General features: G+C 45.2%; 1 protein-coding gene across 1 annotated transcript in view; it reads right to left on the reverse strand.

The window, feature by feature from the left end:
• Window positions 1-24,465, reverse strand: part of LOC306664304 (protocadherin gamma-C4) — a 37,878-nt gene extending 13,413 nt beyond the window's left edge. Inside the window, exons 1-3 of the mRNA XM_079145138.1 lie at window positions 18,391-24,465; window positions 11,035-13,488; window positions 3,827-3,885 (exon numbers count right to left, since the gene is read on the reverse strand). Of these exons, the coding sequence (XP_079001264.1) occupies window positions 3,827-3,885; window positions 11,035-13,488; window positions 18,391-20,820 (4,943 nt within the window). The 5' untranslated portion in view covers window positions 20,821-24,465. The remainder of the gene's footprint in view (window positions 1-3,826; window positions 3,886-11,034; window positions 13,489-18,390) is intronic.
• Between the last annotated feature and the right edge of the window lie 2,412 nt (window positions 24,466-26,877).

Consider the following 26,877-nt stretch of genomic DNA (forward strand, 5'->3'; position numbering starts at 1 on the left):
GGGAGCCACCAAAAAAAAAAAAAAAAAAAAAAAAAAAAAAATATATATATATATATAGTCTACTAAAGATAGTGAAGACACAAATTAAATTATATCATGTCAAGATCTGCTTCAAGGTTATCCAAGATAGGTACTTGATGCAAGACAGGGCATTAGTTGGAGCTCGACAGCAGGATCATAGAGGTTCATCACACCATCTCTCTACTTTTGTATATATTTAAAATTTTCCATGTTTTAAAAAGCTAGGGTCAGGCATGGTGGCACATGCCAATAATCCCAGTGGCTTGGGAGGCTGAGGCAGGAGAATTGCAGGTTTGAAGCCAGCTTCTGCAACTCAGTGAGGCTGTAAGTAATCTAGTGAGACTGTCTCAAAATAAAAAATTAAAAGGGCTAAGGATGTGGCTCAGTGATTAAGCATCCTTTGGTTCAATTCCTGATACCAAAAAAAAAAAAAAAAAAATAGGGGTTGCTGTTGCAGCTCAGTGGTAAAGAGCCTTCCTCGCATGTGTGCGAGGCTCTGAGTTCTATCACTAGTACTACACCAAAAAGTTAGTAGTGGTTCTCTCTAGGTTACAAAATTTTGGTGGTTTCTCTTTAGATTTTTTCTATTTCTCATGTATGTTTCTACAATAAGCATGTATTTTTTATAAGCAGAAAAAATAATCTGCTATTTGTTTGCTGAGTGACTGCTCAATCTTAGGCAGAGCAGAGAAAGTGTGTCTCAGAGGAGGAGGAATGGAAGGGGATTCAGAGTTGGGGAATGGTACTGGGAACCATCAGAGGAGAGCAGGGTGGAGGCCAGAGGAAGTCAAATAAGGACTTTCTGTGCCTTGCAGAGTTTGAGAACAGCTGAAATTATAGCTTTGAAGAGAGAGATGGTTTGCTGGTCTCAAAGCTTGGGACAACAGCTGTTGGGACCAGAAGCCTAAAGGTTTGAGAAGGGATAGTGGTGCAGAGGAGGAGCACCTAACAGACAAGGACTTCAGAATTTGAGTCCACTTTTATCTAGGCATTGTGACCTACTGCTGGCTTAAACTTGAATCAGGTTTACTGAAGAACTCAATGTTGGCCCTGTTCTGAACATGGTATGCCTGACCAGATGGGCTGAAAAGTGATGGACAAGAAAGTAGGGAGGGATTGGGGCAGAGAAGCAGTGGAGGGCTGGAATCAGGGTTAGATTATCCACCTGGGAGCTGAATCAGAAATGTTAGTCTCAACATCAGCAAGTTGACTCAAGAAGGGAGAGCTCCTAAGCCTTCTCCTTCATCCCCCCAAGAGCTTTCCCCATAGATTCCAGGTCACTAAGTTTCTCATTTGATGAGAAGAGGCAAGGTTCTGAGCCCAGAGGGTATATGAGAGGTTTCCAGGTCCATCAGTGACTTCTGCTTCAGGGCCAGTGTACAGCCTGGGCTAGGGGTGGGTAGAGGAGGACACAAATTGCCCAGTACTTCTCATAGTCATAGCTCAAAAGTCACCTCCCCCTAGAAGCCTTCCCTGATCCTCCTCCCTGATTATACCAACATTACCCACATTTTTCTAGAAAGTCCTATGATTTGTAACTAAATTTTTTTTGGGGAAGGGGTACCAGAGATTGAACCCAGGAGTGCTTAACCATGGAACCACATCCCCAGCCCTTTTTTAAATTTAAATTTAAATTTTTTTAAAAAAAATTTTGAGGCAGGATCTCCTTAAGTTGCTTAGGGCCTCGCTAAATTGCTGAGACTGATCTGGAACTTGCAATCTTCCTGGCTCAGCCTCCAGAGTCACTGGGATTACAGGCATGCACCACTGTGCCCAGCATGTAACTAGATTTTTTTTTTTTTTTTTTTTTTTTTTAGTGTGATTTGTTGTTATTTTTCTCTCCTCTGCTGGCCTGGATGTTTATGAGTTCAGGGATGATGTCTGCTTGTTCACTCATAGTCCAGTGTTAGCACAGGGCCTGACTCAGAATAAATGCTCAATAGATATTTGTTGAATGAATGAATGAATGAATGAATGAATGAATGAATGAATGAATGAATGACTTAAGGGATAACTATGGGGAGGCTGGCTAGGCAAGGGAAATCACTGAGGTCAAGGGAAGGACAAGGGCAGCCCAAATCTTCTAGTTTGCAGCCTTTTAGGGGCCCTCTGGGAAGTGCTTTGCATTCCAGATGCTAGTGACAAGACTGTGCATGCCCAGGAGTTGAAATCTGTGTTGCATGCCAAGGCCTCCTGGGTTCTGCTGGAAGTGAGGGCTTAGTTGGTGAGGAGAGAGGGAGAGTAGAAGCACAGAAGCTCAGCATCTTAGCTTCTTGGGCTGGGGAGGCAGCCCAAGCCCCGGCCTCATCTCCAGGGTTCTTTGGACAGATTCCTCCCAGCTCCTGGCTTCTACCAGGGAGGTCTGGCACAGAGCCCAACCCACTCCCCACAGACCAAAAGAAGGTCTTTCTGCTGAAGTCCCCACCCCCAACCCGCAGGGGTTTCCTGTCTCAGCAGGAATTCAGACTGGATTGAAATGAGCAGCTGGAGCAGACTGGATGGGAGGGTGAGTAGTGGGGAGCAGGGATCAAAGGCTCTGTGTGTGAGGGGCCGGGAGAGGGGGTGCCTGAGTGTGCTGGCTTGCCCACAAGCACAAAGAAATGAGACAGAGACAGGGACTTAGCAAAAGAGGCAGGATGAAAGAGAGGCAGAGAAAGATAAAGAAAGGGTAGCAGAGAAAGCAACCCGGAAGCAGAGAGGAAGAAGAGGAGAGGAAAGGAGAGGAGAGGGAAGGGTAGAAGAGGAGAAGACAGGAGAACAGAGAAGAAAGCAGAAGTCATGAGAGAGACAGGAACAAGGGGAATGCTGAGAGAAGAGGACAAGGTCACCAGGTAATGATGGAAGAAGGAGACACAGAAAAGAGGTCAAAGACAAGGTTAGGGAGGCAGAAACAGAAAGGAGAAATAGAGACTGAGCTTAAGGAAAAGTCACATTTATTCTTTCCTTCCACATTTGTTGAACACCCCCACATGGCAGACACGCAGGGCAAGGCAAAAATCAGTGCAAGGAGACACATATGGTAGGGTCCAAGATGTAGCAGTAAAGACAGAACCCAAGATAGAGACAAGAAGGAGAGGGAAAGCTAAGATTGCAAACAGAGAGAAACTGAGGGGAGGACGCAGTGGCAGAGACAGACTTGAGAAAGAGAGGCAGAGACAAAATTTTCCCAGGCAAAGAGGGCAGGATGAGTGGAAGCAGAGTGCAGCTGGAGGAGAACCTGGATGAGGGAGACCTGCCCTGGCTCTCCCTAGGGTGGCTTTCCCTCCACTGTCCCATCTCCAACTGTGCTGTCTCTACTTTCCCCACAGCTGCCTGATCGCCCTCCTCTCTGCCTCTACTCTTCCTAGCAGGCTCTGGAAGAGGTTCTGACCGCTGACAGCCTCCCTCCTCCTGCGCTTCCTCTTGACCCATATTTCTCTGCCTACACTCCAGGTCAGGATGGAGCCCAGCTCAACTCAGATGAGAGGGATGCAGGTGGCAGATGGTTATAAAAAGCCTCCCCTCCATCCACAGGCCAGTTTAAGACCATCCTTTGGTCCCACGGAGCCCTCAGGAGATTGGAACACGTGCATGTGGTGGGAAAAAGGGAGGGGATGAGTGTGCATTAAGCTTCCAAAATAAGGCAGGTGCCTCTCTTTTCCAGGTCTGTGTACCAGCCCCCAATACATCAAAACCTCTCTGAGCTCTTGGAAGGAGGAAAGACACCATTTGTAGCAAATGCCAAGCCCTCCCTCATCTCCTCCCACGTCATCACTGGGAAAAAATGCCGCAGAGAAGAGGGTGGTCGGGAGAATCAGTCACCTACCCGCTGGTGCCGGGTCTCTGGGCCTGAGAGAAACGCCAGTCCGTGTTGGGTGGGGCTTGCTGTGGAGAAAACAGAAGGAAAGGAGCTGAATACCCATGAGCTGTCAGAATGTCACCAGAGCCCAAGGGGATGAGCTGGAAGAGAAGGAGGGAACTAGGTAAGAGAAGGAAATGGGGTAAGATTGGGGAGGAGTTGACACATTTTTAAAGACCATAAAACCCCCCAGATCTCTCTCAGAGGTCTGAGGTATCAGAGATGAAATAATATTTTCACACAGTAGGAAGCCTTGATTCAAAAAATAAATAAATTTTTAAAAATTTTTAAAAAATTAAAAAGGCTTCCTTCTTCCCTGTCTCCAGACTCAGAAATTTGGGGCCAAAATTCAAGGGCTGAGAGTGTCTTCTGTGGTACTGGAGGGAGGAGTGCAGAGAAGTATCCCAAAAGTGGCAGAAGAGGTTTTTAGATTAGAATCCCACCAGCCCTAGAATGAAGTTATCCAGCTCTTCTGGGAACAAAGCAACCTCCGCAGCAAGATGGCTGCGGCTCTGGGTAACCCTTTTCATGCCAAGTTGTGCAGTGACACATTTAGAGCGACACCTCATCCAGGCCCTTGACTCTCAAGGATCTCTTCCCACAGCTAAATACATTATTAATTTAGGAGTCATGCCAGACTGGGCCTTTGCAAGGGATCCAAGCCCTGAGACACCTCTCACCCTCAGAACTCCATGCCAAACAATGGCCTGTGACTGAGAAGAGAACAAGGCTTCTCTGTCTGGAACAGAGAAAATGGCTGGGATAGAGCCCAGAGAGATCAAGCTCCCACAGCCTCCAACTAAATCTGCAGGACTCCCAGAGGAATTGATGTGTAGCCATCTCCCACCTGGCCGAAGGTGTGGGGTTCTGCCAGCCATTTCACACCTAAGACTCTCCCAGTCCTTCCGGGAGTGTGTTAGGCATTCCAGCACTCATGGAGCACTCTAGAGCCATGTCCTCACTGGTTCTGGGGTGCGCTGGTAATTAATTCTCACTCTGGCTCCCAGAAGCAGAGAGTGTGAGCATCTCAGATTACACTGGGGGGAAGGAAGACCCAGGACTGCCAGTGATTCACACTCAAGGCTTACAGGCGACAGTGATGTGAACAGAGTCCAGAAATCTAATAGCCTCATTACATCAGGAGCCACGAGCACCCTTCTGGGGCGACCATGAAGATGTCCAGCCCGTAGCCATTGTATCCTTAAACACTGCAGAATCTACATGGAGTTGCAGGGATCACGATGGGAGGATAGGGAGCTGGATGAAATAGGAGGATGGCAGGTCCCCATTTGTTCAGTGAGGGCTACTGAGGATGAGGAACCCCAAACTCTTTCTTCTACATGTAAGGTACTGAAAGAGAAAGAATGCCATCCTTGATCCATCCCAGTAGATGCCAACTGTTTCTTGTTCAGCTACACATTTCAAATGCCAAACCATTCAAAACACACACTGGAGTTAGACAGACCTGGGTTAAACTATCACTTGCTCTGAACTTGAGCAAGTCACATGACTTCCATGAAACTCAGTTATAAGACAGAGCTAGAACCTATCCAGCAACAGTGGAGGGAAGAGCAAATGAATGCCCTAGTTCTCCAATGAGGTGGGTAGTCAGGTTCAGAAGCAACTGGAGTTGTTGTTTTCAACCTATAATCCTGATTCAGGGTGCTAAATAGATATATTTAAATAAAAATCTCATAGGATTATGGAAATTTGTGTTTTTTACTATTACAGTTTCCCCACATATGAGGAGTAGCCCTGGCATCTGGCAGAGGCTGTGGCTTTACATCTGCCAGAGGAGAAAGAACTTGCCAAAAGTCTTAGATACTTTGGTCACCCCCAAGTCCCTGACCCTAGATCACTGAGCACATCATGGGCAGGATGAGCCAAAAGCCTGTTTCCCAGCATCTGGAGCTGGGGTGCTCCAAGCTCCCACTTTCCTCAGGAGAAAGGGGCCCATTGGTGGCACTAGGGTTCTGGGTCATCTGTCTTATAAGGTCCTACTTCCTCTGCTCAAGCTTCTGGATTGAGGGGCTGCCACCTCTAGTATGGAGCCCTGGACCCTGCAGGACCGACTGGCCAGAGAGTCATAGAGTCTCATGGTTCTCCAGCCACAGGAACTTCAGAATATTCAGGCTCACCCTGAAGCCTCTGGGCTCACCTGCCCCCCCCCCCCATCCCTCCCGCCCAGGTGCAAATGGGAAGATGCTCCTGAGTCCTTGCCTGGCCCTGGGTAGCCAAGACCTGGGACCCTTACCAGCACATCCTAACTCAAGACCGCAGGCAAGGTGCTGTGAGTGGGTCACGGACAACCGGTGTGAACCTGGCAGAGAGCTGCCGGCAGTGAAAGCTGGCGTGTGGGTGTGTTTGCGCAAGCGTAGGCAGGACACATGTGAACTCTACTCGCACCTCAGTCCTGTCAACAGATGTGGTTGGGTGGAGTCAGAATAAGGAAGGTTGAAGGTAACAGGGAAGTCACAGATCATAGGGGTGGGTAGAAACCGAAAAGCAGCGTAGGGGAACATTAGCTTAGGAGGCTGGTAGGTTAAGTCTATCACAGTCTCCACCCGAGATCCCCCACACCCACGGAAATTGCTAGAAATTCACCAGAAACTCGACGGAGCCCCAGGCTTTTCTAAGTGTGGCGCCAGGAGTCGGTGGTCCCACTTTCCCTCGCCCATCATCACCATCACCTCCCAGTGCTTGGAGCCCCATCCCCGCCTGCTCTGGGTTCGCGCAATCAGTCCAAATAATCCCGATAATCAGTGGGGTACAACCAGCAGCTGAGACAGCCCAAGAGAAGTGGATGCAAGTTCAGTCCCTTACGTGGAACGCTGGTTTCTCCAAAGCCTCCCCCAGGAGTTGCCCGGGTGGCGCTGAGCCCTCACCTGGCTCCTGTCCCGCAGCGTATTAGAGTGTGAACGAAAGGCATCCGGCTCCAGCGCCAGAGCTGAGGGTTGCTGAACGCTGAGCGGCCTGAGGAAAGTGAAGTCACTGCCGTCAGAGGCTGGTGAAAAGCACGTCCTGTAGCAATGGCTTTGCGAGTCTGTGGGCCGTAGAGTCACCTCCATGTACTTAAGTGTACCATCTGAGCTCACCTGCAAGTTGGGACTAGACTGCTTATAAAATTCCCGGGAGGGTGAGTCCTGATGCCTGCAGCACCGGCCCCCACCACCATCCCCATCTGCCTGTCCCCGAAGGCACTTAGCTGACATAAAGGTGAAGGTCACTAAGGATAAGAGACTGATGGCTGCTAGAGCCACAATGAGGTAAAGAGTAAGGTCTGAACGTTCAGGAGGGTGTGTGAAGAAATCACTGGATTTGGGCATTTCCTCAGGGTCTTCGTCCTCCAGAACCAGCAGCACTGTGGCTGTAGAGGAAAGTGAAGGGTCACCATTGTCCCTCACGAGGACCACCACCTGCTGGGTATCAGAGTCATCCTCCAGTAAAGCCCTAGCTGTGCGCACCTCACCAGTGTGTGCAGACACAAGGAACAATCCTGGGGCTGTGGACTGTGGCAACAGGGAATAAGAGAGCCATGCATTGTGGCCTGCATCAGCGTCCACGGCTGTCACCTTGGTGACCAAGGAGCCAGGAGGAGCAGAGCGAGGGAGACGTTGGGGGGCTGAGAATTCCCTGCCTGGCCTTGGGTGCAGCACAGCTGGGGCATTATCATTCTGGTCAAGGACAAACACATGTAGAGATGTGTTGGCATGCAGTGAGGGAGAGCCAGAATCTCGAACCCCCACCACAATCTGCAGCATCTGCAGCAATTCATAGTCAAAAGTTCGCTGGGCAAAGACTCGTCCATCATCAGGGTTGACATACACAAAAGAGGAGGATGGGGCTCCCTGAATCTGACTCCCTACAATGGAGTAGGTGAGACGGGCATTATCCCCAGTGTCTGGATCTGAGGCAGCCACAGTGCAGAGAAGGGAGCCCGGGGGCCTGTTTTCTGGGATGTAAGCAGTATAGAGCTGCTGGGTGAACTGGGGTGCGTTGTCATTAACATCTGAAATGTTGATCCTGATGGTGAGACGTGTGTGCAGAGGAGGTGAGCCAGCATCACTGGCCAGCAGCTCAATGATATAATGGGATGTGGCCTCACGGTCCAAGGGCTGACTGGTTAGCAATGAATAGTGGTTCTCAGAAGGTTTAATCTGAAATGGGAGGTCTGAAGAGATATCCAGACTTACTTCACCATTTCTTCCTGAGTCTCGATCCCGCACATTAAACAACCCCACTACTGTGCCCATGGGTATGTTCTCTGGGACAGGGTTGACCAAAGAGGCCAATAGTACCTCAGGGGCATTGTCATTGGCATCCCCCACATCCACTTGAATCACACAGTGGCCTTCCATGGCTGGCTGTCCCTGGTCACGGGCTCTTGCATGAATTTCATAGAAACTTGACTCCTCAAAATCTACTGACCCCAACACATGGATGGCTCCACTATTAGGGTCCAGGCCAAAGAGATTCCGCACTGCCTCCGAAGTATGATCTCCAAAAGAATAGTCTAGTTGGCCATTGGTGCCCTCATCTGGATCAGTGGCATTGAGGCGGAGCAGCAGGGTACCCATGGGCGCATTCTCTGGGAGTCCCACGCGTAGAACTGAGGACTGAAAGGTTGGAGCATTATCATTGATGTCCAGCACAATGATGGAGATGAGGCTGGTCCCTGAGTGGGGTGGGGTACCCCCATCCACAGCAGTGAGCACCAGCTGATGTCTTGCCTGAGTTTCACGATCCAGCTGCTGCTCTAGCACCAGCTCTGGGAAGAGCTTCCCATCTTTAAGGGTCTTCACATTTAGAGAAAAGTGGCTGCTGGGGCTTAGAGTGTAGAAGCTCACAGTATTGGTGCCCACATCCGGATCCTGGGCACTATCCAGTGGGAATCGTGCTCCAGGTGCTGCTGATTCTGAGATACGCATCTCTCGCTCAGGAGTGGCAAAGCTTGGAGAGTTATCATTGAGATCCAGGATCTCTACCTCTACACGGATGAGCTCCAGAGGGTGTTCAGTCACCACCTGCACTGGCAGCAGGCAGCTGGTGCTGGCTCCACACAGGTTCTCTCGGTCAATCTTTTGATTCACTGCTAGAGCACCACTCATCAAGCTCAGGGAAAAATAGCGCCCATTCTCTTCAGAGCCCAGCCGCAATTGGCGGCTCAACAGATCTGTCACCTTTAAGCCCAGATCTTGAGCAACATTCCCTACCAGCGTCCCCGGCTCAGACTCTTCCACCACTGAGTAACGAAGCTGCCCAGACACCCAGCCCCAGCAGCACAAGGACAACATGCACAGCACTTGCCATTTCCCAGAGAGCTGTGGGGATGTCTTGGGCCCCATGACCCAGAAGTCCCTTCCTGGAGAAAAACTCTGTGCTGTCCTGTCTTCAAGGTAGACCCAGGGCTTGGAATGCAGCAGATGAAATCTCTTATGTCTCCTTCCAGCCTCTTAAAAACTGCTCTGAGGTTTGCCTGCCTGCAGCAGTTCTTAGTCACCAAATGGCGGGGGTGTGTGGGGGGGGAGGGGAGTTAAATGTAAGTGGAGCTGGGGAGTTGGAGGAGGAGAGGCAGGCAGGAAAAGCAGATCCCCCACCTGGTCTCTGAGTTTGATTGGCCCAAAAGTCTGTCTGCTCTCAACCAATTATGCAGTCTCCTCAGTTCTGGAAACCTTGGGAACGGGCGCTGCAAATCTGTGTCACAGAAGCCTCCTACCTCCCTACTCATTTCGTGCTGCAGGTTGATTCAGCCCCCTTGGCAGCAAAGTTTGACAGTTCAGATGGTGCTCAACAGGGAAGACAAAGTGGTACAAAACTCCTTAGTGTTCGATCCCAGCAACTTATGACTTCAAAAGCTTCCACTACTTTGCTTGAACCAACAAAACTCCATCTTTCTGGGAAAGGCAAACACATGCACTCCCCAACCCTGCCCCATCTCTCTTCCACTCCCCCTCTCCCATCCCACTGAATGCTGCTAGGGGCAAGAGAAAAGATTTGCTAGGACACTGTAAAGTCTTACCCTGACTCTCCAGCAATGCTTTCAGGAAAATCTCCATGTCAGTTGATGGCTATAAAACTTAGTTTCTCTGAGATCCCAGACTCAGAATGTGGAATGATTGTCACAGTTTGTGGGTAAGGGAACATTTTGGGGACCAATCTAGCTTACTAAGGAGGGTTGACAGAGGACAAGCATGACCTCTATCTGGGCTTTATGGTTTCACCAAATTCAGGAGAACTCTAAGGGCTTCCAGAGTAGTTGTTTCTGAGTTCCTCAGCTGTAAATCAGTTTTCTGACATTGTCATTTCGCTTACCACTTTTTTCTTAAAGACATAATGAATATCTCTGTTTCCAATATATTGTATCTAGTTCAAATCCCATTAGGGATTGGGAATCCTAAAGACTTGATCAAAAGATCTTTTCTGGGGAGAGTACTAGTGATTGAACCCAGGGATGCTTTACCTCTGAGCTACATCTTCAATCCTTTTTATTTTTTATTTTGAGAAAGAGTTTCGCTAAGTTGCTGAGTCTGGCCTTGAACTTGTGATCCTCCTGACTTAGCTTCCCAAGTTGCTGAAATCAAAGGAATGCATCACCATACTTGGCCCAAAAGACCTTTGATATGCACCTCTCTGCTCCCTTGGATCTCTCTTCTTTTTGCTCTCTGCTTCAAACAGGGAGTACCCTTCACAGTGGGATAAGAGGTCCAAGAGACTATGGGGCAAAGATTTTAGTCACCCCCTTAGTACACTGGAAAACAGTAACCTAGAGTTAACGTTCTCCAGAACCTGATCTCCCTCATTTAGGAAAAGTAGAGAAAGCAGCCCTAGGTTAGGTGATTACCTAGTGCATCCCACCCATGTGTACCATAGCCTTCTATGCTCCCACGTTCAGTCAGCATGCTTCCACAACAGCATAGTTCTTGATCCCCGATTACTTTCATTCCTTACTTGTAGACAGAGACAAAATCCACCCCCAGTGTTCATCTGTGGCAACTCCCTGGTTAAGTCACAAAACACTTTTTTTTTTTTTTTTAAAGCTCGGCATCTACCACATAGTTGCTACTCACAAAAATGGTGAAATCACTCTGGGCTCTTACAGGGAGGCCCATACTCTCTGGAACATGGCCTGAATCAGAACAACCCTCAAGCATTGGCTGAGCCTGCAAAGGTCTCACCTCTAGCCCATAGAGAAGATCAGAGGGTGGACAGCTTGGGCGAACAGGCTCCCCTGCCATAGGTGCACTGGGTGACTTCACCATCATGAAGCTATCACTCCGAGTGGGTGCAGAAGCCAAGGGTGTACAGCCATGAGAGTGGCCTCCCACATCAACAAACTTGATAGGATCATCTGACCCTAGCTGAATTCGCAGGATCCCATTGGAAGGAGGAAGCCCCTCCCTCCTTCGAGATCTGGTGAGACATGCGCAGGTGCCAGCAGGAAAGCATGTCACTCCACAGGCAGCCCCACGCAGACATTTAGAGAGTAGTGCCACGAAGGAACCGAAGGAGACAAAGCAAATTGCCACTAAGGACACAGCCAAGTAGAGGGTCAGACGGGATTCTCCTTCCCTTGGAGCTGAAGATTCTCGAAGATCAGGAACAATTGGATGAGTGTCTTCCTCTAAGGACACGAGGAGAGTAACAGAGGTAGAGAGTGGTGGGCTACCACTGTCCTTCACAACAATGACAAGCTTCTGTGGTGGGAGATCAGCTGGGATGGGCACAGCTGTCCTCACCTCCCCAGCATATCTAGAGACTGCAAACAGGCTGGGATCTGGGGCCTCTAGGAGCTGATAGGAAACCCAAGCATTGTAACCTGAATCCAAGTCCACAGCAGTCACCTTGGTGACTAGGTGGCCAGCACCAACTGATGGAGGCAGTGCTTGAGGACATAAGGAACCCGGCCTGGCCCTAGGGCGGAGCACAGCTGGGGCATTGTCATTGAGGTCCAGAACAAACAGACGGACTGTCACAGTGCTGCTAAGAGGTGGGTTGCCCCTGTCCCGAGCCTGTACCTCAAACTGCAGTGTCTGTGTTTGCTCATAGTCAAATGATCTAGTAGCATGAACAGCTCCTGTCTGGGGGTTCAGAGAGATGAAGGAGGAAGCTGACACATCTCGATTTCTGGGCTCTAAGAGAGAGTAAGAGATAAGTGCATTCAAGCCAGAGTCTGGGTCCGAGGCTGCAAGAGAGCAAAGCAGGTCCCCTGGGCGATTGTTCTCAGGAACAAACACCTCATGTGATCTCTGGAAGAAAGAGGGTGGGTTATCATTCACATCAGAAATATTGAGGAAAACAGTCCTGTGGGTACTCAGAGGAGGGTTCCCAGCATCAGAAGCAGTGACCATGATGTCATAACTGGATTTAGCCTCTCGGTCCAAGGGCCCAGCAGTCACAAGGGAGAACTGGTTCCTGAAGGCAGACTTGAGGGCAAATGGCAAGTGGTCAGGGATTCGAAGGCTCACATCTCCATTTGACCCTGAGTCAGGGTCTTGCACACTGATGAGTGCCACTACAGTGCCGGGTTCTGCACTTTCTGGGAGAGTTCCAAGCTCTGAGGTCACTGTTATGTGGGGGGCATTGTCATTTACATCCAGGAGATCCACCCGAAGGCTGCAATGTTGCTCCATGGCTGGAGAACCGCCATCACGAGCCCGCACATCAAATTCATAGTAATTCTCACTCTCAAAGTCTAGGGGCCCCTGAAGGGTAAGCTTTCCAGTTGTGGGATGCAGGTCAAATAGATTTCTCACACGATCAGGGGTGTGGCCACTGAAAGAAAATGTGACGTTACCACTAGGACCCAGGTCCGGGTCAGAGGCATTGAGCTGGATGAGCACCATGCCGGCTGGCGCGCTCTCCAAGACGCTAATTCTGTAGCTGGATTGCTGGAAGGCTGGGGCGTTGTCATTTACGTCCAGCACAGATACCCGGAGCTCCGCGGTGCCAGATCTCGGGGGGTTCCCGCCGTCTACAGCAGTCAGCACTAGGCGGTAGTCGGATTGCTTCTCCCGATCCAAAGGCTTCTCCAGGAGCAGCTCCGGGACTAGGCTGCCGTCGCTTCGCTTCTTGACATCAAGTGCAAAGTGTTCATTGGAGCTCAGTCTATAGCTGCTAATGGAATTGCTCCCCACATCTGCATCCTGAGCCTTTTCCAAAGGGAAACGCTGTCCTGGAGGAGCTGCTTCCCCGATTTCCAAGTCCAGCTGCTGCCGCGGAAATCGGGGGGCGTGATCATTCACATCTACGATCTCTACCTCCGCTCGGTACATTTCCAAAGGCCCTTCGGTTACAAACTCCAGGGGCACGATACAGCTGGCACTGAGCCCACACAGTGCCTCTCGATCTATTGGATTCTTAATTAGCAGGGCTCCGCTATCCAAATCCACACGGAAGTGTCTTTGGTTCACCTCTCCAGCGACCTGCAGCCTGCGAGCTGACAGACTCTCTGTATCCAGCAGGAAATCTTGGGCGACATTCCCTACAAAAGTCCCTTCCTGTGACTCCTCTGGGACCGGGTAGCGGATCTGCCCACAAACGTAACCCAGGTGGCAAAAGAGGAACAAAAGGGTAGCCCCCCACCCGATTTCTACCCAGCTTCTCACCTTGCAGAGCATTGCTGCCACCCGCTAATTCTGTACTTGGTCCTGAGAAGCAGAAGAAGCCGACCCGCCCCAAACAGCCACAGCAGCTGGAGACACCTATCTCCCTTTCCCCCCGCGCCAGTTCTGGCGCGGCTTGGCCGGCACTGCAAGGGTTACGCGCCGTTTTTGCTGGTGGCGGGGTAGATTTGTCTGCCTTTCAACACCCGATTGGCAGACAGCGGTTCCTGGGCTCAGCCAATAGGCTGAGCCGAGAACATCCCAATAGCAGCAGGGTTAATGCGTCGCAGTATTGGAAGGGGGGAGGGAAAAACCCAAACCCCCCAAAACAATAAAATACACCCCAACCTATCTTTTCACCTTCCTCCCGCTCAAAGGCATTTCTTTCATGGATCGTTACCTCTTTGGAGAAGCAAAAACATATACGTATTCCCCCTCCCCAACGACCCACTCACCCCGCCCCTTTTCGGCGGGGAAAACAGCTACAGCCTGAGCCCTAGCAACCTGCAGCCCACTGAGCAAGTAGCCATTTGAGATTGGTCACTTTATTCAAGCCAGTGTTGTCATCAACCAATATTCTAAATGAGTAGCTTCTGTCCCAATCTGATTGTATTAGAACAGCAGCTAATTAAAAGCACTGCCATATACTCAAAACTCTGCCCCTCTGCAGATTATTCAGAACCGTATCCATCGCTTTGCAGAAAAGGCTTACACATTAATGTAGCCAATTAAATTTATGCAGCACACGTTTTGATTGTAACAGGAGGTGCAGCAGAAAACAAACTTTTATTCAGACATTTGCTAGTGATACACTAAATTACCATTCATTGATTTCAAGGACATATGAGAACAGGGTAGTGGAAGCCAGGAGAGGGAGACGTCCAAAACTGTAAGAATCAGCCTGAGAGGTATAAAGGACTAGATCTCATTACCTGGCAGAATGCTAATGTTCCCAGATTTAACGGCTTTCTTGAATTGGGATCAGCTACCAACAGCATTGTGCCTACAAATCCTCTTTATTTGACACCATGGTGTTCTTGATATGTTGTTAATTATCAACAGAGACCATTTCAAAAGAGCAAGCTTTTCACTTAGCCCCAGGGGACCTCTTGTAACTGGAGACTTGATCTCACCCCACCCCCTCTGTCATCCAGACCTCCTAGGAGCCTGGCTACTACCTTGCACAAGTGCAAAAACACAATAAATTTTAAACTGTAGGTACCTACAAACTGTAATCTGAGTGGCAAATACACCAGATCACAGAGAAAAATCCAACTTGATCTGGACATGAGATATGTTAATTCATTCAAATTCTTAACTAGGTTACTAGGTTTTTGGCTGCCAAAACCACAGTATAAACTGGTGCTTGTACCCTCTCCCCATTTTCCCCAAACCTTTTATTTTCAGGAATATCCTTTGACTATGGTGAGGCCAGCAATTGACATTCTAGTCTCAAAGAAAGGAATCTGGCATCTATATTCTTATACAAAAACAAAGCATGACCAATGTGATCCTACAATGTGTATAATCCGAAAAATGAGAGATTATATTCCATATATGTATGATCTATGAAAATGTATAAATGTATTCTACTGTCATGTAAAATAAATTAGAACAATTAAAAATAATTAAAAATAAAAAATAAAACAACTCCATTACACACACACACACACCTTTCATCTCCTCCCATGGTAATGATGGAGATGTAAAACATCCTGGCCTACCAAAGTGTTTATGCCAGAACTCACTGTCTCAGTAAATGGCATCATCATCCACCCAGCTACCTTAGAATTCAAGGAGTGTGTGTGGGGTCATTCTTGACTCATTCCCATCCCTCACTTCCTGTATCATGTCAATCAACAAGTCCTGATGATTTTATTGGAGTCATTTTAGTGTAGTCTGCACTGCCATTGTGCTGGTTCAAGCATTTATCAATCCTCTCAAATACTGCAATAGGCTTCTATAACTTGTCCCTTTGTCCCCCTTCACAATATCTCCAATGCATTTCACTTACGGCTACCAGAATAATCTCTCTAAAGCAAGCAAAAAGAAAATCTGATGACATTATATATATGACAGTTCAAATTCTGCAAAGACTATCATCTATAGTGGATAAAATGAAAACTCCTTGGCACAGCCTAAAGGTAATTCAGGTATCCCTGCCTACTTGCTTCACCTCATGGCCTGCAAAGACTGTTTTAGGCACACACTTTGAAGTCCAACAATAGTGAAATTCCCTTACCTCACGCATGGAATTTCCTGCAAAGGCTCCTTCCTGACCCTCTTTTCCTCTTTACTATTTGACAAGTTACTACTCATCTTTCAGTTCTTGGTTTAAGCATCATGACTGTCTCTGTGAAGTCTTCCTGATTTCCCAGGCTGACTTAGGTATTTCTTACCCTTTGAGGCCACTGCTTCTTGTACAATGCAGAGCCCATTTTCTTTTCTTTTTTCTTGTTTGTCTCCTGTGGTATTCTGTGTACCATAAGGGCAGACAGTGTCCTTTGATTTTTTACAGAGTCTAACACATAGGGGTAATAATAAAATGATGAATATTATCATTTATCAACTCAATGAATATTAAGTATTTGTAAAGTATTATCTTTATAAATGAGGAAACTGGAGTTGAGAGCTCAAAAGACTTGTCTGAAGCTAAACAATTAGTATGTATAGTACTATATTTATATTTGCAATTTCAAACTAAGAAAACCACAGCCTGTTTTACTAGAATTGGAGCATTACAGAAATTTAATACAACATATCCTTGACTTGACATTTTTATGCCAGGTATTTGATACTCTCATCTCCTAATTCTGTTTTTCTGTGTTTTGTTTGTTTGTTCATAGAGCTGGGAATCAGTCAGAATCTCATGTATGCACTGAGTTACTTTCCCAGCCCCACCTGTAGATTTTTTTAACAGATTTACTGAGATATAGTTGGTATACCACATTTTAAAGTGTGCAGTTTGATGGTTTTTAATATATTCACCTAGACCAAGTTGATGCAATCATTAACAATATCTGATGCTGGAAAAATTTTGTCACACCCAAAAGAAACCCAATTTCTACTGCCCAACTCTAGATTTTTAGAGAATAATGGTCCAGGTGCTAGTGGCTTAGGGAGATTTTCTATTTAGATGACTTTTTGAAATACCATCTTATGTCTTTCCTACTGTGCTCTTCTAGAATGATCTCATGTAATAATTAAAAGTTGGAAAATGCCATTGTAGTAATTTTTTAAAAGTTGGAAATGACCCAATATAGCTGGTTCCTGTTTCTGAGAATACCAGAATGACATTTTGCTTCATAAATATGCAAATGATGAACTGGCAGATTCCAGTGTAGTAGTTTTCACTGTCCATACATTAGAATCACCTGAAAATACTAAAAAGATACCAATGTCTGTGCTCTACCCCTAGAAATTGTGTCTGGGATGTGGGCTTGGAAGTAGATAAAAGGTGAGGTTTTTATTCTGCTCCCGGGGAATTTTTACAAGGTCCCTATGTGATTCTAAGGTGCATCCAAGTTTGAGAACATTGTTTTAGGGAAAATGCCAGTTGTTTCTAGGCTGATCAGAAGAGCAGCAGGTGCTTCATCCTTTCTTAGCCTTTCCATATATGATTCCACTTTGTCATTTTATGCTGTCCTCATATTTGCTCATTTCCAAGGTGTGTTTAAGAATTTTGAGTGGGTGAAGAATAAAAGTAGTAATGGAAATAACTAGTAATTTTTTAACAGTGTAATATGCCAGGCACTGTGTTAAACACCTTACATACCGTACATCATGCATCCTATGAACCCATGTTATTCTGCTTTTGCACATGAGAAAGAGACTTAAAAAGGAGAGTGGTCAAGGACTCCTGTGGTAAATGGGAAAGCCGTGTCTAACTGCCAAATTCAAGCTTTGATAGCAATTATATACTTAGTAACAAATAAATGCACTTAATGACAAAATAACACAGGTTCTCCCACAACTGAAAGTTTGTGCAGGTTTCTCTCCAAGGCAAAGTCCCTGTAGTCATCATATGCTAGAATAAATGACTGAATGCTTTATCTTTCTAAGGAAAGGAGTTCATCTACCTTTCACATTATATGTATACCTAAGAAAAATAATGCTGAAAGCATTGGGAATAATAATAATAGAGGTGCATTTGTACTTTATATATTTTTGGATTGCCTGAATTTATTTCCAAAATAAATCATTACTTGTATAATTAACAGTGATTATCTTTGGGTTTGGGGATTATAGTTAGTTTTAAATTTTTCTCTTTTTTGTATTTTCTAAATTTCCTACAATGCTCATGCATTACTGTTATAACATAAATTAGTTAGCAAATAACACACCCATTATTTCCAGTAGCATGCTTAAAATGAATTTAAAGGATGCCTAGAATTATCTAGAATTTAATTCATAGATAATTTCCTGAGAATGAACTAGAGGATCTGTGTTGGCAAATGAAAGTTATCAAAGAAACATTAGTTTTAATGCAGACATAGCCATCATTTGAAAAGTGGATGAAGGAGGTATATTATATTCCTATCAATTGCCACGGGTTAGAGGTATCCAGCAGCTGGTTCCCAGAGAAAATAATGCCAAGCTAAATTCTGAGTGCTGACATCTTGGATTATAGCTCAGGTACACCTAGCAAGATTGCTTGGTGGTGATGGTAAATGAGCGCTGAGGTGAAAATTGGGTCTACAGAAGAGGCAAATAACTTCACCCTGAAATGGAACTACAAACCACATTCTAGAGGCTGCCCTCCTCCCAGAGGCCCTAAGTTTGTCTAGGAAGGACCAGATGAAAGTGTGGACACATAATGAGAAAAACATCTTCATCATTTAAAACACCCCCAATTCATACCTTCCTGAACAAACAAAACAACAACAAAAAAACATTAAAACGTTTCAGGCATGACCTGCTAACCCTTACCTGTCCAGGAGGGGCGCTCTCTGCACCCAATACCTGCCTATAGAACACGGGATCGCAACTTCGCAGAGTGTTCTGGCGGCTGGCCAGTGGGCTGGCAGCACCAGGTTTCTTCAGCAGCGGGTCGCTGCGGCGCGAGTCAGTGGTGAGGTACACCTGATGGTAAAGGTGCGGCGGCATCAGACCTCCCCGCACGGCGTCTGCGTGCAAGGAGGGCCCAGGTGTTCGGTACAGGGAGCTCACTGGGGCTCGGTATAGGTCCCTAGACTGCTTCCACTTATAAACTTTGAATATGATAACTCCCAACACTGTGACTACGAACCCCACAGAGACCAGGATTAGAGAAAGAAGTAGATAAAAGGTGAGGTTTTTATTCTGCTCCCGGGGAGCAGAGCCAGAGGGGAACTCGGCCCGGGCTTCCGGAGATTCCTCGGTTACTGACACAGTAAGAGTAGCGGTGGTGGATAGCGATGGCTCTCCATTGTCTGTGATCAAGACCGTGAGAGTCTGCCTGGGCGAATCTGTGTCCTGGACTGGACGAGCAGTGCTGACTTGACCTGTGTGAAGTTCCACGGCAAAAAGGCTCTGGTTGGGGGCTCCCAAGAGGCTGTAGGAGAGCCAGGCGTTGTGCCCTGCGTCCGCGTCCCAGCCTACCACCCGTGAGACCACGTGGCCTGCAGCTGTACCTCGAGACAGCATCTCCACTGAACTCTGGCCAGGTCGGGGGTATAGGACCTGGGGGGCGTTGTCATTTCGGTCAGTAACAAAGACGTTCACACTGATGTTGGTGGTGAGGACCGGGGTGCCCCCATCACTGACATGAGCTGTTAATTCGAATTCCCGCCTATCTTCGTAGTCCAGGGGCACTAAGGATGACAAGACGCCACTGTCACGATTTATTGTGAAATAATGACCCACTAGCCCGGTTTCAGCTCCATGCTCCAAGAGAAAGAAGGAAAGGCGAGCATTCTGTGGGGCGTCGGGGTCCCAGACGCTTAGGTTTAGTATTGGAACCCCGGGAAGATTATTTTCTTCAACATAAACGTCGTAGGAAGATTGGGAAGATTGTGGAGGGTTGTCGTTGATGTCGGATACTTGAACCCGCACTGTCGAGAGGGCTGAGAGAGAAGGTGATCCCGCATCCCGAGCGGTGATACTGAGGTTGTATTCAGGAGCGGTCTCCCGATCCAGGACTGCACTGGTTTTCAAAGTGAAATAATTCTTGAGGGAAGAAGTAAGGCTGAAGGGAAGACCTGGTGGAACCTCACAAGTCACCAACCCGTTCTCACCAGTGTCCAGATCAGTTACACTGAGCAAAGCGATGACAGTCCCCAGGGGCGCATCCTCAGGGACTGGGCTGTACACGGAGGTGACTGTGATCTCTGGAGCATTGTCGTTCACGTCCACAACCTCTACCAATACTTTGCAATGTGCCCCTTCGGGATTGGCGCCCTTGTCTTTGGCCTGGATGTAAATCTCGTGTAGTTTTGTGTCTTCGAAGTCCAGTCGACCTTTGATTGTCAGTACACCGGTTACAAGGTCTAAGGCAAATAGTTCCCTCACGCCAGCACGATTGTGGCTGCCGAAGGAGTAAAGGATTTCACCGTTGAGGCCTTCATCCAGATCCGTTGCATGAACTTGAGCAATGCGCGTGCCGGGGGGTGCATCCTCCAGGACGCGCGCCCTGTACAAGGACTGATTAAAGGCAGGCGCATTGTCATTCGCATCCAGAACGGTGATGCGAATAGGAAGGCTAGTGGAGCGAGGTGGGGTTCCTCCATCCAACGCCGTCAGCACCAACTGGAGACTTGGCTCTCGTTCCCGGTCCAGGGCGCGCTCCAGCACCAGTTCAGCGTACTTGGTGCTGTCCTCCCGCGTCTGCACGCGAAGCGCAAAGTATTCGTTATGGCTCAGTTCATAGGTTTGTAAAGAGTTGCTTCCTACATCGGGATCGTGCGCGCTCTCGAGCGGAAAGCGCGTCCCTGGCGCCATAGCCTCGCTAATCTCCAATTTCATTTCCCGGGTAGGGAAAGAGGGATTGTTGTCGTTGATATCCTGAATCACCACTTCCGCGCTGAACAGCTCCAGAGGACTCTCTACCACCAACTCCAGAGTTACAGTGCAGGACGGCAGTGTCCCACATAGCTCCTCTCGATCCAGACGGTCATTCACGAACATCTCTCCGGTCTCCCAGTTCACCTCAAAGAATCTACGACTTGCTCCGGACACCACTCGGAGCCTGCGGGCCGACAGACTGCCCAGATCCAAACCAAGGTCTGCGACCACGTTACCCACAGTGAAACCCTTTTCTCTTTCCTCCAGGATCTCATAGTGAATGATGGTGGAAGCCTTGTTCAAGGCACCAAGCAGAAGCAAAACTCCTACCACTCTCCCGGTGCTTACCAGTCCGCTCCTCCAGGCCTCTGGGACCATCTCACTCAAAAACAGTTCCTCTTAGCGGGGTCCAGATCGTCCTGGCGATTTCGCTGAGAAACTTTCAGGGGGTTAGCGCTTGGGCGCTGGGCGCGGAGTCGGACATGGCTTTCTGGGTGCCGCTGATTTGCTCGCCGGCTGTTCAGCCTCTGCCTCATCCCGGGGCGCAGAAAGGGGACGGGCCGGGGCCAGATCTCCAGCGACTTCATTGGCCGACAGCGGCACACAGAGTCCCAGCCAATAACTGCACGAAGAATGCGCTAGCGCGGGGCTCTCGGAGCAAGACTCGCGCTAGCGCCTGGAACTTCACTTTCCTTTGGCTGCCTTCCAGAGTTTCCGGCCAGAGCGCCTTGTACTACCATCGGTACAGAGGGAAGTCCTACCTCAGCCTGGAAAGCCAACCACGCGACGATGAAGCTGGCTGTTCTGCAAGTCTCCAAGCCAAATCAGGACTAGTAAACACGTTTATTGCTTTCTTTGATCACAAAAGGGGATCAAACCAAACCACAATCGACAGAACTTTGTGTGGAGGAAAAAACACCAACAAACTTGGTTAGAGGACAGATAAATAGCTGGACCCTTACTTGTAAAAGGAATTTAGTATTTCTGTGGGGATGTTAATAATTTCGGTTTTACAGGTTGAGGGTATAGCTCAGGGGTGGAGCGCTTGCCTATCATGTGCGAGGCCCTTGGTTGGAGCCCTGACACCAAAAAGGAAAAATAAAATCAGTTTTCTTTCTAAATGAACTGTAGAGTTCTCTGTAACTTTCTCATAGAGCAAATCAATAGGAGTAGAAATGCTGTTTGGTTTCACTGTCTTATACAATTTTAAAATAAACTCAGATTCTATTTGTTTTAAAACTGGATGCTTTCATTCAGCTTTCATTTCTTCACTAGGGAGCAACGTGAAATTTCCCTACCCTGTCTTTGCCAAGGAGCATAATCTCAATTGGTTAGAAGGCAATCTCTCAAACATTTCCCTTTGTTTGATCAACTCTTTTCCTGAGATCCTGTGTTTCTATTCCACAAGAAGAAGTTGTATTGCTAATAAATATTAACAGAGGGAGAGAGAGAGCAGGAACAAAAAGAAAAAGCCAGGTCTGTATACCATCTAGGACCTTTATAAAATGATCAAGATAATGGCAGCAAAGTTCCAAAAACTATTTAGTGAAAAATAAAGTCTTTAGTCATAGAATAAAGAGCCTTGTATTTTCTACATTTAGGGTTGTAGTCACCAAACAAAATAGCAATCCTTAGGATAATGAGTTAAGGGAGTCAACTATGAAATAAGTCAGAGTTGCGTTGTATGCCTTGAACAAGAAACAAACCTCTAAGGGTTCCTGGATTTCTGTCTTATTTAATGAATAAGACAGGTAAAGTGCCTTGTACAGAGTTAACCTCAATGCATGATGCAAATTGACCCACTAGATGCTGGATATAAAGTTTTAGAGTCTCATACTTTCTCTATATACTTGTCTTGGGCATCACCTGATTGCATATAGTCCTTTCTGAAGGGTGACTGAATCTTGAACACAGGCAGAGAAGTAGGCAGATCAGTTAGATATGTAGATAGGAAGTAAGTTTGTATATTTTCTGATGAGACGAGAAGCCATGTGATCTGTATCTCCATGACCTCAGCACTTGGATTTATCTCTTAAGTCCCCTCCACTTTTTTGGGGGGGTACTGAGGATTGAACCCAACGATGCTTTACCATTGAGCTACATCCCCACCCCAGTCCTTTTTTAATTTTAATTTTTATTTTGGACATGGTGTCACAAAATTGCTGAGGGTCTTGATAAATTGCTGAGGCTGTCCTCAAACTTGCAATCCTCCTGCTTTAGCCTCCTGAGTTGCTGGAATTATAGGCCTATGACACTGCACCCAGCTAAAACCCCAAGTTTCAAATGCTTAAGTTGACAATTGGCCAGACTACCAAGAAGTCTGATAGGCATTAGAAGACAGAATATATTAGAATTTCATGGAGTCTAAATTAGAACATTCCATGTTTGTATAATTATGTCAAAATAGATTCTATTGTAATATATAACTAAAAAGAACCAATAAAAAAATTAAATATAGCCCACTCGTGTTTTACTCTCAGTGTGAGAACAAATGGCATAGCTATTGAGAACTTTCTAGAAATGAGGAAATGTTCTGTTCTAGACCTACTGAGGTAGAATTTACCTTTTGACAAAATGATTTGAAAACCTTAAAGTTTGAGAAGCACTAACCTAGTGAGTTATTCAGTGAGTTATACTAACTTAGCAATCTCTTTTTCTTCAATTCCTCATTAATTAATTCACAATCTGGATTTAAAAAATAGCTATTTATTTATTTAAAGATAGATATTTGTAGATAAATAGTGCCAGGGGCACTTAACCACTAAACCACATCCCAGTCCTTTTTTATTTTGAGACAGGAGCTCACTTAGTTGCTGAGGCTGGTTTCAAACTTGCAATCCTCCTGCCTCAACCTACCAAGTTGCTAGGATTACAGGTGTGCACCACTGCACCTTGTGAAAACAGCTTTAAAAATTTAAGCAGTTTTCTCATTAATAATAAGTCCCATAATTTTTGTAAGACCTCTTTATAAACTAGTAGAAACTTCTGGAATTTATTCTTCACAACAGTTTAGGGTGAACTTTCTAAGATCTTAATTGGATCATATAATCTTCCAGCTGCTCCTCAGTAAGTTGTAATGCTTTTGAAATAAAATACCAAATCCTCTGCATAGTATACAAGTTTTCAGGTTTTTTCCCTCTCTCACCATATTCAATTTCACTGCTTTCAGTATGATCATGAACCAAGGAAGCTTTCTAATGGACTGTTCCTCTCCCAGGAAAACTTCTTTCTCCTTTCTTCCTTTGCTTTGCTAATTTTACAAAAATTTCAGGTCTCCGTTTAAATGTTATTTCCCAATAGAAGTTTTCTGTTAGGCCTCAGTTAAAACCAGGGTCCTTTGTTACACTCTCTCACACCTTATTTTTTCCATTGAACTTAGTACAATTTAAGATTATATAATTATTTTTTGTTTAAGAATAATGCCTAACTCTTCCACAAGGAAACAAACAAACAAACAAACCAAAATAAACAAAAAAATCCTCCAGCACAGGGACTATGCCATTTTGTGACAACTTGTATCCCTGTTATCTAGCCCATTAGGCACTTTGTGTGTGTGTGCACACATGCATACTGGGGATCAAACCAGGTGGGAGATTCAGGATTTGGTGAAGCATCTGAATGGTTTAGCTTTAAATATTTATCTGAAGTTTACATGAATATTTTTGTACACTTTCCAATCTATGTGAATTCTTATTACCTCCAAAATATATTTTGAAATCATCAATTATGTTCCCTGTCTACTGCCACCACTTGAGTCAAAGCCACCTTAAACATTGTGATGACTTCCTCTTTGGTATTCTGACCTCCTCTTTTGCTTTCTCTGAGATCCATCTCACACATGTAAAAACCTAAGGCTTCTTTTATAAATGTACATTAAATTATATCCCTTCTTGCTAAATATAGTGCTTGGCACTCAGACTGCCTATATGATTTGTGAGACTAGTGAAGAATAAAAATAGTTTTGTTTTTTTTTTTGTTAAAAATTATTAAGAATTTCAAGATGGTGACATTAATCCAAGAGCAGGTGACTTCCAAGCATAGGTCCCCATCTAAGTATGGAACCCTATGTAACTGCACAAGTCACATGCCCATGAAGATGGCCCTGCTTGGCACAGGGGAAACTCTCAATAAATATTACTTGATACTATTTTTAACACTGAGTAATTGCCTAATTGTCTAATATTATTCCCATAGGATTAGTAATATCAGAAAATCCTATTCAAGATTGCAGTCAATATATACATACAATTCTCTTTAAAATCCTAAGTATCATCTGGTAATCTTTCAATTTGGTTTGTCTTTTTGAGGAGCATCCTAAGGATAAATGAAGGGATCATCTGAGGGAAAATGGAATATAAAGATAATCTTATTAGCAAACAAACATATACTTCAATTTTTAGAACAGGTGGGAGATTCAGGATTTGGTGAAGCATCTGAATGGTTTAGCTTTAAATGTTTATCTGAAGTTTACATGAATATTTTTGTACACTTTCTTTGATTTGAACAGATGATCTGTGAATTTTAAGAATAAGTTTTATGGGATAGAGGTGTGGCTCAAGTGTGCCTAGCATGTGCTTGGTCTTGGGTTCAATCCCCAATACTGAAAAAATAAAAGAAGCAAAAGTTTTATAAGATCTCCATTCTATCTATATTCTATCTATTATTAAAACAGTAAGAAATTATTGCATCAAAATATTTTGAGCCAACAATGATTTTAGAGGTGAAAAGCTTAAGAAAAAAGATATTTATACTTTCTCCCATTAAGTGCAATTTTCTAGTCTTGATCATATCACTCTTACTGTTTATTACATCACAAAACTTAAATGTGTCAGGAAACTACTGCAAAATAATTATTAAATTTGTCCACATTAAAATCTTCCAAGAGACCTAAATTCTTCTCAAAGAGATAGAATTTGCTTCAGTTTTGTCCCAGCATGTTGCTATTACATTGTTATCTAAATTATTATTCATTTTTCACCAAATAAGTAGGCTTGAATGGTGATTTATTTTTTAAATTAAGTAATTCATTATATACTGATCACTTTGAATTAGAAATAATGTAACTTTCTAATCATTAAAATTTTCTGGCCCTATAGAAGTTTAGTACATGATAAAGATGCTATCTCACATCACTGGGACAAAGATGAAGTTTTTAATAAACAGTGTTGGGATAATGGATAGCCATTTGGAAAAAATAAACTTAGATGAATGCCTCAGCTCATGCAGAAATAAACTTTAAATAGATTGGGAATTTAAATGTAAAAACCAAAAAACCATACAAGTACTAGATGAAAACAGTGATGAATGTTTCTTTAACCTAGATTTGGGGAAAGGTTTTTGAACTCTGACTCAAAACCTAACTGCAATACTAGAAAAGATCAATTCATTTGACCATATAAAAATAATGGGGAAAAGGTTGCATTACAAAAAATGGCAAAAGCATAGTCAAAAGGCAATGACATGGTAGTAGAAAATATTTGCAACTTACATACCTTGAACAAAGAGATAAGATCCCTAATATATAAGCAACATTTTATAAATTTTGGACAGAACACCCAAAAACCTAATAGAAGGAAGGTACTGGGTAATAAGATTGATCAAATTATGTTATGCACGTGTACAAATATGGCATGATGAATCCCATTTTTACACATAATGTACCAATAAGACATTATTTTTTAAAATCCAATAGAAAAATGAACATGATGTGAACAATTATATATATATATATCACATACACATATACATATATATGCACCTATATATGGGTTTTTAAACATATAAAAACCTATTTAATCTCATGACAGATTCTAATTAAAATTATTTTGAGATTTCTTTTTTTCTAATCAGATTGGCAAAAATTTTTTAAAGTTTGACAACATACTACATAGATCAGACTATGAGACAATAGGCATTCTCATTTGTTTGTAGGAATGCAAAATGGTACAGCCTATACTGAAGGAAATAATTATATCTGTCAAAATGACAAATGCTTATACCCTATGATCAAGCAATCACATTATTAGGATTTTATTATGAATATATGCCTCAAAAATGACAAAAACACATACACTTTGGGTTATTAATTGCACCATTATTTGTAATTGCAAAAATACTGTACACCATCTAAATGACAAATTATATATTGACTCTATGTAGACTGGCTATATCCCAGATTGTGATATGTACTTATACAGTTTTTTTTTTTCGCTGCTGTGACCAAAACGCCTGATAAGAACAATTTTAGAGGAGGAAAGGTTTATTTGGTGCTCACGGTTTCTGAGGTCTCAGTCCTCAGATGGTTGGTTCATTGGTCTGGGTCCAAGGTGTGATAGAATATCATGGCAGAAGAGTGTGGTGGAGGAAAGCAGCTCAGGACATGACACCAGGAAGCAGAAAGAAACGGCAGACTAGAGACAAAATACACCCCAAAGG

Source organism: Sciurus vulgaris, assembly GCF_902686455.1.
Source record: "Sciurus vulgaris genome assembly, chromosome: 6".
NCBI lineage: Eukaryota > Metazoa > Chordata > Mammalia > Rodentia > Sciuridae > Sciurus > Sciurus vulgaris.